Source organism: Belonocnema kinseyi, chromosome 8 (assembly GCF_010883055.1).
Source record: "Belonocnema kinseyi isolate 2016_QV_RU_SX_M_011 chromosome 8, B_treatae_v1, whole genome shotgun sequence".
In the NCBI taxonomy this organism is placed as follows: domain Eukaryota; kingdom Metazoa; phylum Arthropoda; class Insecta; order Hymenoptera; family Cynipidae; genus Belonocnema; species Belonocnema kinseyi.
The window spans coordinates 29,031,179-29,046,388 of NC_046664.1; the positions used below are offsets into that span (position 1 = coordinate 29,031,179).

The 15,210-nt window shown below is 26.9% G+C and overlaps 1 protein-coding gene across 2 annotated transcripts in view; it reads left to right on the plus strand.

The window, feature by feature from the left end:
* LOC117178892 (katanin p60 ATPase-containing subunit A-like 2) overlaps window positions 1–15,210 on the plus strand; it is a 32,282-nt gene that overhangs the window by 2,282 nt on the left and 14,790 nt on the right. The window contains exons 2-6 of one of the 2 annotated variants that reach the window (XM_033370419.1): window positions 1,692–1,762; window positions 4,417–4,605; window positions 11,147–11,432; window positions 11,503–11,671; window positions 14,073–14,185. In XM_033370419.1, the coding sequence (XP_033226310.1) occupies window positions 1,692–1,762; window positions 4,417–4,605; window positions 11,147–11,432; window positions 11,503–11,671; window positions 14,073–14,185 (828 nt within the window). Of the gene's footprint in view, window positions 1–1,691; window positions 1,763–4,416; window positions 4,606–8,448; window positions 8,631–11,146; window positions 11,433–11,502; window positions 11,672–14,072; window positions 14,186–15,210 lie in introns of those variants that run through there. The other variant, XM_033370420.1, reaches the window with a different exon arrangement.

A 15,210-nucleotide genomic window follows, 5' to 3' on the forward strand; every position in this document is an offset into this window, starting at 1 on the left:
AACCACAGGTATCTCATATTATGAGAACCACACCGTGCAACTATGCACATGACCTGTACAATGACAAACTTCAACACTATCGATATTTTCCTACTTAGTTATTCAATCCCCATCACTCCAGGCAAACTTTACTGCTAAATACATATTTAATGAATAATAAATAGGGTTTAAAGAATTCCATTCCAAGAACTCGACCACCATCGATTTCACAAAAAGTTCGCCTATAATTTTTAGAAGCCCAATGAAAAATGGATTATACCACGAAGTTACTCTTTCTTTATGGGCTACAAGTTACTGATAGAACCAACAGAGTCGGTCTCTTAGTTTAGCTGATACCCCGCTTTCTCATATTACGAGAATATCTCATATTCGAGTACTCTCCTCTATATTTTTGCAGATTTCAAACAAAGAATTTAGAAATTTTTTAAGAATTGTGAAAGGTTAAAAAAGTGTTTGCAGCGTTCCTCAAATTGAGAATGATTTTTATTTAATAATTTAAAGACAATATTAAAACAAAAATTTAATTAATTTAAAACTTGAAATGATATTATACAATTGAAAATAAAATGTAGATTTTTTCAGATCTTAAAAATATATTTCGAAGCTTTTCCAGAATTGTGAACTGGTTCAAAATAATAAGAAAATCTTAAGATTCCTATTATAATGTACAGTGTTTTTTTATTTTAAAAAATTAAAGAGATTTTCTAAATTTTCAAAAAATAATTTGGAAAATTTCTAGGCAGTTAAAAAAATATAATTACATAAAACTTCAAATGATTTCATACTATTGAAATAAATTTAAATTTTTGCAGTTCTTGAACAGAAAGTTTATAAACTTTTTCATGATTTTGAAACTTTCATAAAAATAAGAAAAATAAATTAACCAATTTGTTCAATTTTATTTAAAAGTTTTTAAAAACACTTTAAAAATAATTAAAAATTTGAAAATATTTCAAACTTTTGTAAACAAAACGTAGAATATTGAAGATTTTTAAATATAATCTTAAAACAATATTTAAAAATATTTTGAAACAAAACAAATTTGTATCTATAAATAAGAACTGAACTGTTATTAGTTTCAAACAATTTAAAATTAAAATAATTTAATTTCTCATTCAAAAAGTGTTTAGTTAAAAAAACTAATCGTTTAATTTTTCTATCTTAACATTTCTTACAATTAAATAATTTTGGGAATTTACAAATTTATTAATTCATTCTTCAATTCAGAGCATTGAAAATGATAACCTTGGTTTATATTTGTTAACTGACTTTAAATCCTTGAAGTAAACAATTGATAAGAAATAATTTTGTTTACTAGCTTTTTATTTTAAAGCTGTAGTTTCTGAATTATTTTATAATCAAGACATTTTTTAACCAGTCATAAAATTCAAGTGGTCTCTTTTGCATCCATTAGAGCCACATTTGCATTTTTTTAAAAGCGTGAATTTGGGGGTAATCAAAATACAATCAGTTTTATTTTCTTCATTTTTGAGGCGAATATGTATTGCTAATTTGAATAAATTTTACGACTGAGTGGGTTACGAATGCTATCGACTCTCCTCGAATCATTGAGGTCGGCAGATTTTTTTTGCTCCTACACAATGCATATTGTGCATTTATAAAATGCGGGCAAGAAAGGCGCGCATGAAAAATTCTTAGATCGAGTGAGGAATTTATTAATTTTTAATCAGGAGGAAAAACGAGCCCAAGAGCGACGGAGAAATTTGACGTATCTCGTGACTGACTTTCTACGAGAACAGGGGTGAGTGTGATCTTTTTAATTGAAAAGTAAGTATTCATCATTACAGACATTAGGAAGAATTCCTTAAAACTGCAAATAAAAAAATATTTTACAAGCATAAATATTCAAAAAGGAAACAATAAAAGAGCGAATTAGAGCCACTGTGAAGTTAAGTGATGAAAGCAGCTCTCCTCTCAGCATGTGAGAGCCGAGCTGCGCTCGTCAGTTAACGTCACAATGGTTCTAATCCGCCCTCTGAAAATGATATTTATGAAATATTTTGAATCATAGGGGCCCTTCAACACTACGCCATGTAAAAAATAAAAAAATAGGTACCATAATAAAATCAAAGTATGGAACCGTTGAGATTTCCAGTGAAAATATATTGAATTTTTAGAAAATTAACTTGAATTTTTAATTTTTTTAAATACTAATTTTCTACCACAAGAAATGAATTTTCGAACAAAAATATTAGCTTTGAACAAAATAGTGAAATTTTCAAAAAAATAACTATATTTGCAACAAAATATTTGAATTTTTAACGATATAGTGGAACTGACGACACACAAATATGAATTTTAAACTACATTTTAATATTAATTTGTAGCGAAAAATATAATAGTTGATATTTCAACCAAGCAAAGATTTTAACTTTGATTAAAAAACATTGGAATTTAACTAAAAAATGAATTCTCAACAAAAAATGAAACAGTAGATATTTCAATAAAAAAAATTTAATTTTAAGACGAAAGCAGTTGATTTGAAATAAGAAAGACGAATTTTTATGTAAAAATTGAATTTGCAGCCAAGAATTTTTCTAACAAACGAGATGAATTTTCAATTTGAAAAGAGGAATTTTACACAAAACAGTTTAATTTTCGAACAAAAAGATGACTTGAATAAAATGGTTGAATTTTCAACAAAAATCAATTAATTCGAAAAGAGGAATTTTACACAAAGCTGTTTAATTTTTGAAAAGAGAAGATAACTTTTGAAGAAAGTAGTTGAATTTTCAACAATATAATTATATTTTTTAACAAAAATATGAATTTGTAACCATATGGTGGAATTTTCGACCTACTAATATGAATTTTCAAGTACACAGTTAAATTTTCAAGAAAACAAATGAGTAATCATTTACAACCAAATAGTTGAACTTTGAAGCAGATTGAGGAGTTTTGACATTTTAATTTCATTTTTCAATCGAAAAGTATATGTCTCAATGAAAAATGTAATATTGATTATTTCAACCAAAGAAAAGATTTTAATTTTTGATAAAAAACAATCTAATTTAACTAGAAATATGAATTCTCAACAAAATTTTTATTAGTTGATATTTTAAACAAAAAGGGTTTTAATTTTAAAATGAATCCTTAGCCAAAACAGATTAACTTTTAAACAAAAATGTGCATATTTTCTTAAACAAAATAACATTTTTGCCAAAGAAAGATGAATTTTTAAACCAAAAAGATAAATTTTCAACGAACGAGTTAGATTTTTAAGCAAGAAAGATTTTTATTTCAACAAGGACAGAAAATGTCAAGCGAACCGTTGAATTTATAAACCTAAGAGGCGAGTTTCGTAGAAAAAAAAACTGTTTAATTTTTAACCTGAAGATATGAGTTCTGAACAAAAAAATAGAGTTTTTAAACCAAAAAGATTAATTTTTAACAAAAAAAGTCGAATCTTAAAGCCAGAAAGACGAGTTTTCTATTATAAAGTTGAATTTTCATTCCGAAAAGATGAATTTGCAACAAAAAAATTAATTTTTAATTGAATAGTTGAAGTGTCAACTGAAATAATGCTGAGTTTTTTACCATAAATGGATTAGTTGAATTTGCAGCTGAAAAAATTTATTTTTAAGACAAAAAAAAAACTAATTTTGAACAAAATTCATAAATATGGAAATAAATGGTTGAATTTTCAATTGAAAAAATTTATTTCCAACGAAATAAGAACGAATTTTAAAAAACAGTTAAATCTTCAACCAATCACTTTTTAATCACGTAGTTGAATTTTCAGCCAAAAAATATAAATTATCAATGAAAAATTTAATAGTTGAATTTTCAAATAAAAACGATCAGTTTTCGGCCAAAAATGGGATAGCAAAAATTTTAGTCGAAAAAATTAATTTTTATTTTTAAAAAATGAAGAATTTTCAAAACAATACTTAAATGTTTAACCAAATATTAGAATTTTTAACAAAAGGATTTTCATTCTGAACCAAACATATATTATTAGACTTTTCAATTAAAAGGAATTAAGTTTTAACGCAAAATAGTTTAATTTTCTTGTTGGGCTCTACTAATTCAGTTCGTATTTAGGCCAAAAAATGGAACAAAATTAATTCTTAAAAAATGGGCAAAGAGGGGAATAGGGGAAAGATGGTTAACCATCTATTTAGATGCTTTAATTATACAATAAAATCACTAATTCTTATTTTCTCAAGCATTTAAAAAAAATTGTTACTCATATTTATATTTTTGTTGTGTGATATATTCAGCGTCGATGGAGGGGGGCCCCCTCTACGTCACAAATCGTCACAGAGCGTGATAACTCCCCTTCCCCTAGGGGGGGGGGGCGTAGTTTTTGAACAGCCCTATATATGAATTCTATATAATATAACGTCTTATATTGTTTTTTTAAATAATTAAATTATTGTTTTTACATTTCAGGTACACAAATACAGCACACGCTTTAGCAAATGAAGCCCGTTTGTCTGGAGATGTTCAAGTTTGTGATAATATCGATCTTGACACAATCCTGCTTGAATATTCTGATTATTATTTTGCCAAATTCAATAAATACCCTAAACTTTGCAAAAAGTGTGAACCTTCATTAAACAATCTCTCGCTGCAGAATCCGTAAGATAATATATATTTTAATTATTAAAAAAGAAAATTTCATTGGCTGAATTTAAAAAAATTTTTTAAAAGGGTTAGTATGGAAATTTTCAATTAAATTCTAGGAATTTTCCACCCAGACTATAATGCGTCGATGTTTTTTCGATATTGTTTTTTTCAAGAAGCATTATTAATCCTTTAATCCAAAGTCTTTTAGAACATTTAAAAGCTTAAACTCAAAGAATTTTAAATTAATTTTTTACATTCTCACGGTTTCAAATTACATCTTCCAAAAATTTACAAGATGTATCTTGCATATTTTGAACTTAAGCCATTTTAAATTAAAGCTTTCAAATTTGAAAAGTTAAAGAATGTATTATTCAAAATAAAAATCTATAAATTTTAACAAGCTGAAAATTGAGCAACCTTTAACGTTAAGTGGCCAAAAGTAAACAATTTAAATTTTGAAGCTTAAAAAATCCGAGCTCATTTAAGAAATTGAAAATGAAGTGAATAATGATATAATTTTTTTTTACAATCGTGTGCGGCCCTTTCAAATCTTTGGAGTTTAAACATACTCTAAAAAGATTGAAATCCATTTGAATCCTTCAAGAACCTCTGAAATACGTTGAAATCCTCTGAGATTCCTGGAAAACTCGTGAATATTTAAAAACTTTCAAATCTTTAGAAATACCTTAAAATCTTATAATTCCCGTAAATTTGATAAAATACCTTGAAATCCCTTAAAGTCTCTGAATTTTCTCACATCCGCATAAATCTCTACAAGTACCTTAAAATTTCATTATGTTTGATTTATACGTTATAATTTTCCAGAAATCCGTTGAAATCCCTTGCAAGTATTAAGTACAGGGTGGCGATTCGACAGACGATTTCAAATTCCCGGTCATTTCCCTGTTTTTCCGGGACAAGTTTTTCCATTTTCGCGGTCAACTAAAAGTAACATATTCAATATATTTGTCGCTAAACACAAAGATTTATTTCAATTCATGACGTTCATTCGAAATATCCTTTAACACAACAGAACAGAAAATTGCAAAATTAATTAATTTTGAAACAAATATTTACATTTTGCACTAAAATATATTAAATTTTAACCAAAAAATGGAATAGTTCAACTTTTACTTGAAATAGTATGTTGCATTCGTTGCATTACAAGGTATGAAACATAGCGATTGCAACGAGTGGAAAGTTTGCTGCCCGAGCGAAGCGAGGGCTGCTTTCACACGAGTGGGAATTAAATTTCAACCATAATGATGAAGTTTGAACTCAATAAATAAATAAAATGAATCTTCGACTGAAGTAATTGAAAATCATACCAAAAAGATGATTTTTCAACCATAAAGATTAATTTTCTACAAAAGAAGGCAAATTTTTCAGAAAGTACATAAATTTAAAAAGAAATAGTTTAATTTCTAAATAAAAACATCAATTTTCAACCAAACAGTTGAATTTTTATTTTCAAAAAAGATACATTATCAACCAAAAATAAAATAACTAAATTTTCGGATAAAAATTTAATTCTAAACAACAACAAAATGGATTTTCAACAATATAGTCCAATTTTCTACTGGAATAGTTAAATTTGTATTTTAAAAAATTGATTTGTAACAAAGCAGTTACATTTTGAACCAGAGATGAACTTTTAATTAAAATTATAGATCTTCAACCAAAAGAAATTTAAGCAAAAGAGTTTAACTTTTAGCCAAATAGAGTCAGCGCAACTTACCTTGCCGCTATTTACTTTGCCACTTCTCCTAACTCTCGGCCGAGCTCTTCCCTCACCACGACCGCGACGGCTCGACATCCGAGAATTATTCCGCTCGCCATTTACGTTGCCGCCAATGGTTTAGGCCTTTTAAGGCCATTTTAAAGGGCAAAAAGTCATTATATGCTTTGTAATGAGGCGTATAAAATAATTTCGAAATCATATAATATTAATGTCTTATGATAATTTCCTTATCAAATGAGATAACATTAAGTATCGCAAATTTAATCAAAGATTTATCAATAATTCGTAAATACTAACCTATTTTTCAGTTTATTCTAGGAGAGAACGATGTTCTCACAATTTTTTGGAACCAAATGTGAGATATATACTTCCACATAAAGTTCTGAGCCGGTTTTATTACTTTGAGAACGGTCACGAAAATGAGAATATTACCGAGAATATAACAGAGAAATAAATTCTTTGAGAATGTATGAGAACTTTTTGTTACAAAAATTCAATTTTGGATGTTACTGAGTTAACTGGAATGTTTTTTAAATAAAAACTCAAATTTTTGTAACAAAATTCTTTTGCTTCATAATAAATTTCATTATATTTTGGATAAAAATAAAACTATTTGCTAGAGATAAATTAAAAAAAAAAAAATAATTTTCATCGAAATAGATGAATTTTGAAATGAAAAAGAAAAATTTCAACAAAAAACGGAAATTACATTTTGAAATACAAATTTTGTTAACCCAACGGATGAATTTTCAACATAAATGATGAATCTTCAACTAGAATAGTAGTTGAATTTTATGCAAAAATGATGAGTTTTCAACTAAAACAGTGAATCTTCAACTGAAATAGTTGAATTTTCAACAATAAAAATTAATTTTTACTAGCAAAACCATAAATTGTCAACCAAAACTGAAGTAATTACGTTTTAACTTGAAAAATCAATTTTCAGACAAAAAAACGAATTTTGAACTAAAAAAGGTAGTCATTTTATAAGCAAAAATTGAATAAATGAATTTTGAGTTAAATAATCATTTTTCAACCAAAGAGATGAATTTTTCACTAAAATGATTATTATTTAAATAGAATGCTTACATTTTTATCTAAAAAGAAGAATTTTAAACAAGGAGAATAAATTAAAAAAATTTCTTGTTAAATATTCATAGTTTAATCGTGAAAAATCGACTAAAATCTTTTTTAACTAAAAATTCGAATATTTCTTTGAAAATTTATCTTTCTGATTTGAAACTTTTTCTGCTTATAAAAGAAATTTCATTTTTTGTATGTAAATGCAACTTTTTGGTTAAAAATCGTTCTTCTTTGCTTGATAATTTAACTAATTTGTTTAAAACACTTAGTTGAAACGCTTTGTCAAGATATCACTTTTTTGTTAAAGATTTATATTTTAAATCTAAAAGTTATCTCGTTGGTTAAAAGTTTGATATGTTGTTATAAATTAATCTTTTTTAATTGAAAATTCAACTACTTGGGTTAAAGTTAAACTACATTGTGCAATATTTTTTATTGAAGGTTTATGTTTGGTTGAAAATTTAACTGTTTAGTGGAAAATACCTTTTTTTTGTTTAGAATTCATTTTTTAGCAGAAAATGAAACTTTTCCATTTTTTAAGATTGATATTTTCAAGTTAAAAATTCCCGTTTTTTTTGTAAAAAAATTATTTTTTAGTTTGAAATTTTCTTTTTTTGCGTAAAAATGCATTGATTTGTGGAAAATTAATTTTTTGTTGAACAGTCATATTTTTTTGTTTAAAATTTTCATTTTTGTAAAGAATATTTGTATTCTGGTTTGAAGGTTCAATAATTTCGATAAACTTTTGTTTACTTTTTTAGTGAAAAATCTTTATTTGTTGGAAAATCGTCTTTTTGGTTTAAAAATTCTTTTATTTTGTTGTATAAATTCCATTCCTTTTTGATTAAAATCAAAACTGACACTTTTTTGTTGACAGTTTGTCTTTATAGGTTGCATATTCAACTATTATGTTAAAAATTCAAGTTTTTTGTTAAAGAATTATCTTTTAAAGTAGAAAAACTCTTTTTTTAAATAAATGAATACATTTGAAAATGTGCCATTTTTATACGAAAACCCGTAATTCCTGAATGTGTCTGAGCTACAGAATAATTTATATTCAACCGCTGATATAACCTGAACTTAAATTCTCGGGAATTTAAGAACTCTACTTCCACAATATGTATTCTAAAAATCGAGCATCAAGATCAGACTCGAAAGTGGGGGAACATCAATTCCAGGAAAATTACTCCCCTACGGTCCTATCCGCGGCAAGGTAAATAACGTCGACTGTAGTTGAATTTTTTACTAAAGAAAGATGAATAATTCGCAAACGAACAATGTAATGAAATATTCTATTATAATTCAGCGCAATATTTTTTGTTTCAAATATTATTTCTACTCTAAAAACTGCTTGGAGTACTTTCTTTGTCTAAAGTTTAGAAGAGGGAAATTCCAAATTCTGACTTCAAACTTCCTGCCCTAAAATAAAAACGAAAATTATTTTCTAAAATCCCCTGATACAATTCAGGATGAATTAAAAGTAAGGGAATAGAACGTGATCAATCCATTTTTTGAAAAAATTAAGAAAATTATTGTCTCCATATGCTTGAAATATCATCAATTCGATTATCAAAATTAAGTCAATGGAAAAAATTTTACAGGGCAAAAAATTGCAATAAGATTTTCTTATAAAAAAAAAAAATAATACAAATTGAATAATGAATTATGATTTAATTACATTAAACTGAGATAATCTGAAAATCTGCGACTGTTAATAAAATAGAAATTACTTTTCTAGATTGACAAAAAATTTTAAGATAATGAAATTTTGAATTTTTCTGCAATCAGGAGTAACTTCCCGGTTTTAAAATTAAATTCCTGGTGATTTCCCGTGGTTTTTACAAGTCGCCACCCTGTAAATATCATTGATCTCCTGGATAACTTGTCAGAATACCATTAACTCTTTAAAATACTTTGAAATTTCTTGAGTTCCTCTGAGATTCCTGGAAAACTCTTCAATCTTTTTAAATCTCTTCAGACCTTACAAACCATTAAAATTCGTAGTAATCCCTTGAAATCCTTTTCTTTTTATTTCCTATGATTCCTTTAAATCTGATGAAATCCCTTTAAAAAAAACTCTAGAAATATCTTAAATATCTGACAATCGTGAAAATCCCTAGAAACTCTTGAAAACTGTATTTAGTTTCATTAATGCCCTATAATTTTCTAGAAATCCGTTGACATCCATTTTTTAAATCTCTTCAAGTCTTTGAAATCCCTTAAAATTTGTAAAAATCCTTTGAAATTACGTGAATCCCTTAAATCTGGTGCAATCCTTTGAAACCCACCTGGCTACGGCTTTGCTTGTGAGATCCCTAGTGATTCCACAAAAATCGCATAAAATCCCGTAAAACATATTTAAATCTATATAATAACTTTCAAAATGTCTTCAAAAATGATGAAATGTTTGAAATCATCTGAAATCTCATAAAATTACACAAAATCAATTAAAGATAATTCCTAGATAAATTTTAAAATGCCCTTTAAGCTTTGAAATCCCTTGAAATCTATTAAAAATCCTTGAATTCGTTTGAAATCCTCTGAAATCGCTGTAAAACTCCCAAATATTTCTAAATTCCTTGACATTTTTTTGAAAATGTCTGAAATCTTAGGCAATAATTTGAAATTTCTTAGACATTTTTTTATCTTTTGAAATTTTAGAATTTTAGACCTCATTGTTATCCTTGGAATCTTTTTAAATACAAAATATTCTTTGGAGTCCTTTGAAATTTTCTATATCGAATAAATCTGGTAAAATCCCTAAAATTCTTTTAAAATCCCATTTAACGTCTTCAAATTTCGAATATCTTTTTAAATTCCTTTAAAACTTATTCAGTCTTTGAAATCTTCCAAGACCCCATAAAATCCCATGAAACCCATAAAAACTATAGATAAAAAAACCTCCCTGGAAGCCAGTTAAAATTTCATTCCATTTTAATAACTGTGAAATCCTTTGATATCTTTTATATCAACCCTTAAAATCACTTAAAATTGTTGAAATCTTGAAATTATTTGGAATCTTGGAAAAATATTATAAAATTCTTTCAAATCCTTCGAGATCCTTTGAAATTAAAAAAACCCAAGTCCTGCATTTCTCTGGAAGTTCTTTGTAAGCCCTTAAAATCCCTTACAATCAGTGCAATCATTTATTATCTTTAATGTGAAGCCTTGAGAAGCCTTAAAATGTTTGAAATCTTGAAATAGTTTGGAACCTTCTAAATATTTTCTAATCAAGCAAAATTAAAATTCTAATGTGCAAATTCTAATTATTCTTTTTTAAATGTTCTAATATGATCATATAAATTTTTTAAATATCAATAATACCATTAGTATCAATAATAAAAGTAGTTACCAATAACAGAGCTATACTGCAGGTCCCATAGAAGCCGGTCCTGTTTTGTAATTCCTAGAACTGCTTGTCTACGTAGTTTCTCAGGGGCAAAGTGAGAGACGGTTGCGTCTCTCGCTTCGGAAGGGCCGCATCGCGCGAGTACTCAGTCAAGTATATTGCGCAACCTTATTCATTTCAATTGGAAACGGTTCAGACGGCCCTAGCTGTTTACATTTCGAGGGAACTGATTTAGTAAGAAGGCTAGTGCGAGGCGACCCCCGAAATTGTTATTATATGGGGCTTGGAGTGAACTGCTCACAGATTTTAAAAAAATATTTCGGAATTATATTTTTGGAATCCAAAAAACTAATCATATTTTTTTCTAAACATCTTTACAGAGGGAAGAAGGAAAAGACAAACAAGAATATTAGAAAATCTGCAGACGAAAATGATCTAGTCAAAGGAACAGCTCATAAGGAAACAAATATTTTAGCCATCGAACCAAATCTAGAAATTACAGTAACTCCCATTTTTGCAATTCCTCATGAAGGAAACAATGCTCGAAATCAAAATAAGAACCTAAATAGGGAGAACAATTATATTAAAGAAAAGGTTCTAAAGCCAATTGGAGATTTGTATCCAGTTGGATCGGACTGGAGAGAAATTGCCGACATTATTTCCAAAGTAATTGTTGCAAAAAATTAAAAACTTTATTCCTTCTTAAATGTTCTAATTATATCCAATTAATTTTCAGGAAATCGTACTGACGAATTTAAATGTTCATTGGAGTGATGTAAAAGGTTTGGACGAGTGTAAAGTTCAACTGAAAGAAGCCACCGTTTATCCTCTGAAGTATCCTTCCCTTTTTTGTGGAAAAATTAAACCATGGAGGGGAATTTTACTTTACGGCCCTCCAGGAACAGGTAAAATTATCGTGCTTTAAATGAGGGTGTCTACTCAAATCCTGACAAAAAAAATTCCATGACAATTCCAGGCTTTTTCTAGGTACACCTCAACTCTCGATATAAGACCGGTTTCAGACATAACTTATCTTGGCCCACGGCTCCTCTCATCACGAAACTGCAAAGAACACCAGTGCTAGGAATGGCGTAAACTAGGGGGTCTTATATTGAGAGTTGAGTGTATCTTTTTTAAGATTCTAGGGATACTTAAAATGCAGTGCATTTTTAGGTAAAACTAATGTGGGTGCTATATTAAATTCAATTTAAAATCCTTCAAACTTCTAATTTTTCACGTAAAAATTTGCATTTGCAACAAGATGGATAAATTTTTGATGAAATGGTTTAATTTTTGACTAAAAAGATCAATTTTCTACCAAAAATGCAATTAAAAAAAAAATATAGGAATTTTCTACCAAATCGTTCAATTTTCTACTGAAAAAGATACATTTTCAAATAAAATGGCTCAACTTTGAACTGAAAAGGACCAGTTTCCAACCAAAAATGAAATAGTTGAATTTGACAAAAAACAACTGATTTTCCAACAACAAAACAATTTCCGGCCAGAATGATCAATTTTTAACTAAAATGATGGATATTTAACTGGAATATTTTTATTTTCTACTAAAAATGTAAATTTTCAAACAAGAAGATTCATTTTCAACTAAAAAATATAATTTTCAACCAAAAGTTAAATAGTTAGATTTTTTATTTTAAAAAAATAATATTTGACCAACGAGATACATTTTTTACTAAAATTATGGAATATTCAGTTGAAATAATAGTTGCATTTTTAGTCAAAAAATAATTATTAAAGAAAAACTGAGTTGAAAAAATAGTTACATTTTAAAACATAGTCATTGATTTTCAACTAAAATATGAATCGCTAACCAGAATAGGTTAATTTTAAACCTAAGAGATGAATTTTCACGTAAAATGATGAATCTTTAACTAGAATAATTTAATTTTTCAAAATAGATTATTTTTCAACTAAGAAAATTAATTTTTACAAACAAGACGAATTTTCAGCAAATGGATGAACTTTTAACTAATAAATATCATTTTTCGATAAAAAATAGAATAACATTTTTAGTTAAAGTAATTAATGATCAACCAAAGAGGTGAAATTTTAACAAAATCATAGAATATTCAACTGGAATACGTAAGTTACATTTTCAGCTTAAACAAAATTTTCAACAAGAAAAACAACTAATTCTAAAGACAATATTTACATTTTCAAAAAAATGATAAATGTTTAATTACAACAATAAAGAGTTAACCAGAATAAATTAATTTTCAACTAAAAGATTATTTTTCAATTAAGAAGAATAGTTTCTACCAAAAAAGTCGATTTTTGACAAAATACATACATTTTTTACTAAAAAAGATTATTTTTAAACCGTAAACTGAAAATTAAAATTTGTAGTTAAAATAATTCATGTTCAACTAAATAGGTGAATTCTTAACTAAAATGATGGAATATTTAACTGGAATATGTTAGTTACATTTTTAGTTAAAAAAATAATGTTCAACAAGAAAAATAACTAATTCTCAAGAAAATATTTTCATTTTCAAAAAAGTCATATATTTTGAATTACAACAAAAAATTGTTAACTAGAATAATTGAATTTTCAACAAAAAAAAATAATTTTCATTTAAGAAGAATAATTACTACCAAAAAAGTAGAATTTTCAAATAAGAAACATATTTTCTTAACCAAAAATTGAATAGTTCTTAGTTTCAGTTGAAGTTTTCAACTAAAATGATGGGATATTTAATTGGAATAGTTACATTTTCAGATTAAAACAAAATTAATTTTCATCTCAAAAAAATAATTTCAGCAGAATAGTTAAAGTTTAAACTGGAATAGTTAAATTTTAAGTAAAAGAAATTTATTTTTCAGTCAAAGAAAAATGCTTATGAGTTTTCAGTTAAAAGAATTAATTTTTAACCAGGAGAAAAAGAATTTTCAACAAAATATTTAAATACCGTAACATAAAGCTACTTTTACATATAAAGAATCATTATTATTGAATTTTATATTGTAATTTAAAAAGAAAATTAACCATGCTCTCGAAAAAATGCACTCACTTAAAAAAAAACCCTGAAATTTTGAGGTTTTCCAGGATTTTCAGGTAGTGTAGAAACCCTGTAAACTTTGAATTGAGTAGCTTCAAAATTAAATTAATTCAAACCTAAATGTGAGAAAAGGAACAGTTATAAATAAAAAATGTTAATACTTTAACAGACTTCAATTTTAAGAACTTTGGCCATTTTAATTCGAAAACTTTTTAATTAATATTGTTTTCCGTTTAAATCCTATATGTCTAGTAAAACATTAAATGAAGCAAATTTTATTTCACAGGAAAAACTATGCTCGCTAAGGCAGTTGCAACAGAATGCGAAGCAACATTTTTTAATGTGACCTCAAGTTCTATCGTCAGTAAATGGAGAGGAGAAACTGAAAAATACATTCGAGTAAGTACTAAGTATCCAATATTCATGTCTCGAATCTTAAAAAAAGTCGCATTAGTCACATGAAATTACCAAAAAAGAATTTTTCTATTAAAAAAAAAAAATGTTTAGGAATATAGAGTACAAGATTCTTATAGATTTTTAAATATTCTTTGCACAATCAAAACTAACAATAGTCATTCATCTTCAAGGATTTTGAATCTGGGTTTCAAACATTTCTTTCTGAACAATTAAGCTTGTCAACCTGGATTATTTTCAAATGAGAAAAATTTATAATTTACATTAATTTGAAGCTTCAAAAACAATATTTTGGAACATTTTAAACTTGAAATTATGAAACAATTAAGGCTTCAAATTTGAGGCTGTATAATCTGAATATGAAATTATTCACATTTTAATAAGTTAGATTTCACAGCCAAAAATTCTCTCGAAATAGGGAAAATAAGGTTTCTTTTTCATGTAAGTAGGAGAATAATATGAGAATAAATTCTTTTAAATACAATTAATAGAGATACGATATTGAATTCAATATGAAACCCTTTACATTCCTGGGATTTTAAAGTCGAAATATATTACATTTTTAACAAATAAGTTAAATTTCCAGTTGAGTTTTTGAGTTAAAAAGTCGAAGGGTTTTGAAAACAGTGGACTTTTAAACCCTAAAGTGTAATTTTTAGCGAAGTAAAATGAAACTTTAACCAAATAGTTTCATTTGAAAAAAATTATATTTAACCAAATACCCAGAAAACACGTTCTGTAACTATTCCAGATCAAAAAAGGAACTGTGTTCTATAACAGTTGATACAAGATGGTGACAGAACTGTTCTAAAAAAGGTAACCGTGTTCTAGAACACTGTGAGAAAATTGTGACCGAACTGTTCTAGAAGAAAAAAGGTACGAGGGTACTTCAAAAGTTCTTAGAATGACCAACATATGGCGCGCGAATCGCTCCAAATCATCTGTTTTCAGTCAGCACCACTCCCGACTAGATGTATGGTGCAGTCACAGTCCACATCTTCTGAGTTTAC